The sequence below is a fragment of the Taurulus bubalis genome (assembly GCF_910589615.1).
Source record: "Taurulus bubalis genome assembly, chromosome: 17".
Classification (NCBI taxonomy): Eukaryota; Metazoa; Chordata; class Actinopteri; order Perciformes; family Cottidae; genus Taurulus; species Taurulus bubalis.
Window position 1 is genome coordinate 22,086,574 of NC_136605.1, and position 957 is coordinate 22,087,530.

Consider the following 957-nt stretch of genomic DNA (forward strand, 5'->3'; position numbering starts at 1 on the left):
TTCAGTAATCCCTTCATTCTTGTTTGTCTTTTGAATTCCTCAATTAAGATCTAAAAAGAGCCACAGACGTAAAGACTCTGATTAAGTTCTTCCTCCACTACACTTCTCCGTGTTTTCCCAACCTCAACCGTAATCCTATAAAGCCTTTCTCCCAGCACAACTCCACAGAAATGCCCCTCTTCATTCCTTGTGCTTTATTAGTCGTGACATTTGTGCAGGCTTTAGCTTGAGATCCCTAAAGATAAAGAGGGATTTCACATGCATACACACAACACTTAAAGACATCAACACGCCAGACTCTCTTACCGTGCAAGTCGGGTCCCGTGGAGATAAAATCCGAGCATTGTCCCAACGAGAAACAAGGTGAAAATAAACGTACGTACAAAAGAAAACAAAAAACAAGAGTTGTGCGTATATACAAAGGTGAGTCCGACGAGTCTCGCTCAGACCATCGTGCTCTTCTTCTCCCTGAAGTCCGAGCGCGTGGGCTCGTGGTAGGTCGTGATCATGTTGGCCGCGTCCCACCGTCCCTTCGGGGCCGGAGAGCTCTGCATCACCACCAGCCGGACGGGGGACTGGGTGGGCGGCGGCGGGTCCGGGGCGTACTCCTTGCTGGGGTCTTTCCCCCGGCAGTCGTACATGATGCACGATATCAGGAAGACGAGGAGCAGGATGACGTAGCTGGCGATGAGGATGCAGAGGTTCAAAGTGACGGGGTCGATCTCCTGGTAGTTTTCCAGAAAGCCCATGGCGCCCGCTTCATGCTGGGCAGGCCAGCCGAGGCCTCGAAGAACAAGAGAGGGAGCTGGCGGGAAGGTAGGAGGTAGAAGGTAGAAGGTAGAAGATAGAAGGTAGAAGATAGAAGGTAAAAGGTAGAAGGTAGAAGATAGAAGGTTGAAGATAGAAGGTAGAAGGTAGGAGGTAGAAGGTAGAAGGTAGAAGATAGAAGGTAGAAGA

General features: G+C 49.9%; 1 protein-coding gene across 1 annotated transcript; it reads right to left on the reverse strand.

Annotated features, from left to right (window-relative positions):
• Nucleotides 1-443: 443 nt before the first annotated feature.
• On the reverse strand, nucleotides 444-749 carry LOC306750328 (small integral membrane protein 36-like; the record flags this gene model as incomplete). The annotated part of the gene is made up of 1 exon (XM_079233737.1): nucleotides 444-749. One exon carries the CDS (start codon nucleotides 747-749, stop codon nucleotides 444-446), a length of 306 nt encoding a protein of 101 aa, XP_079089863.1.
• Nucleotides 750-957: the final 208 nt, after the last annotated feature.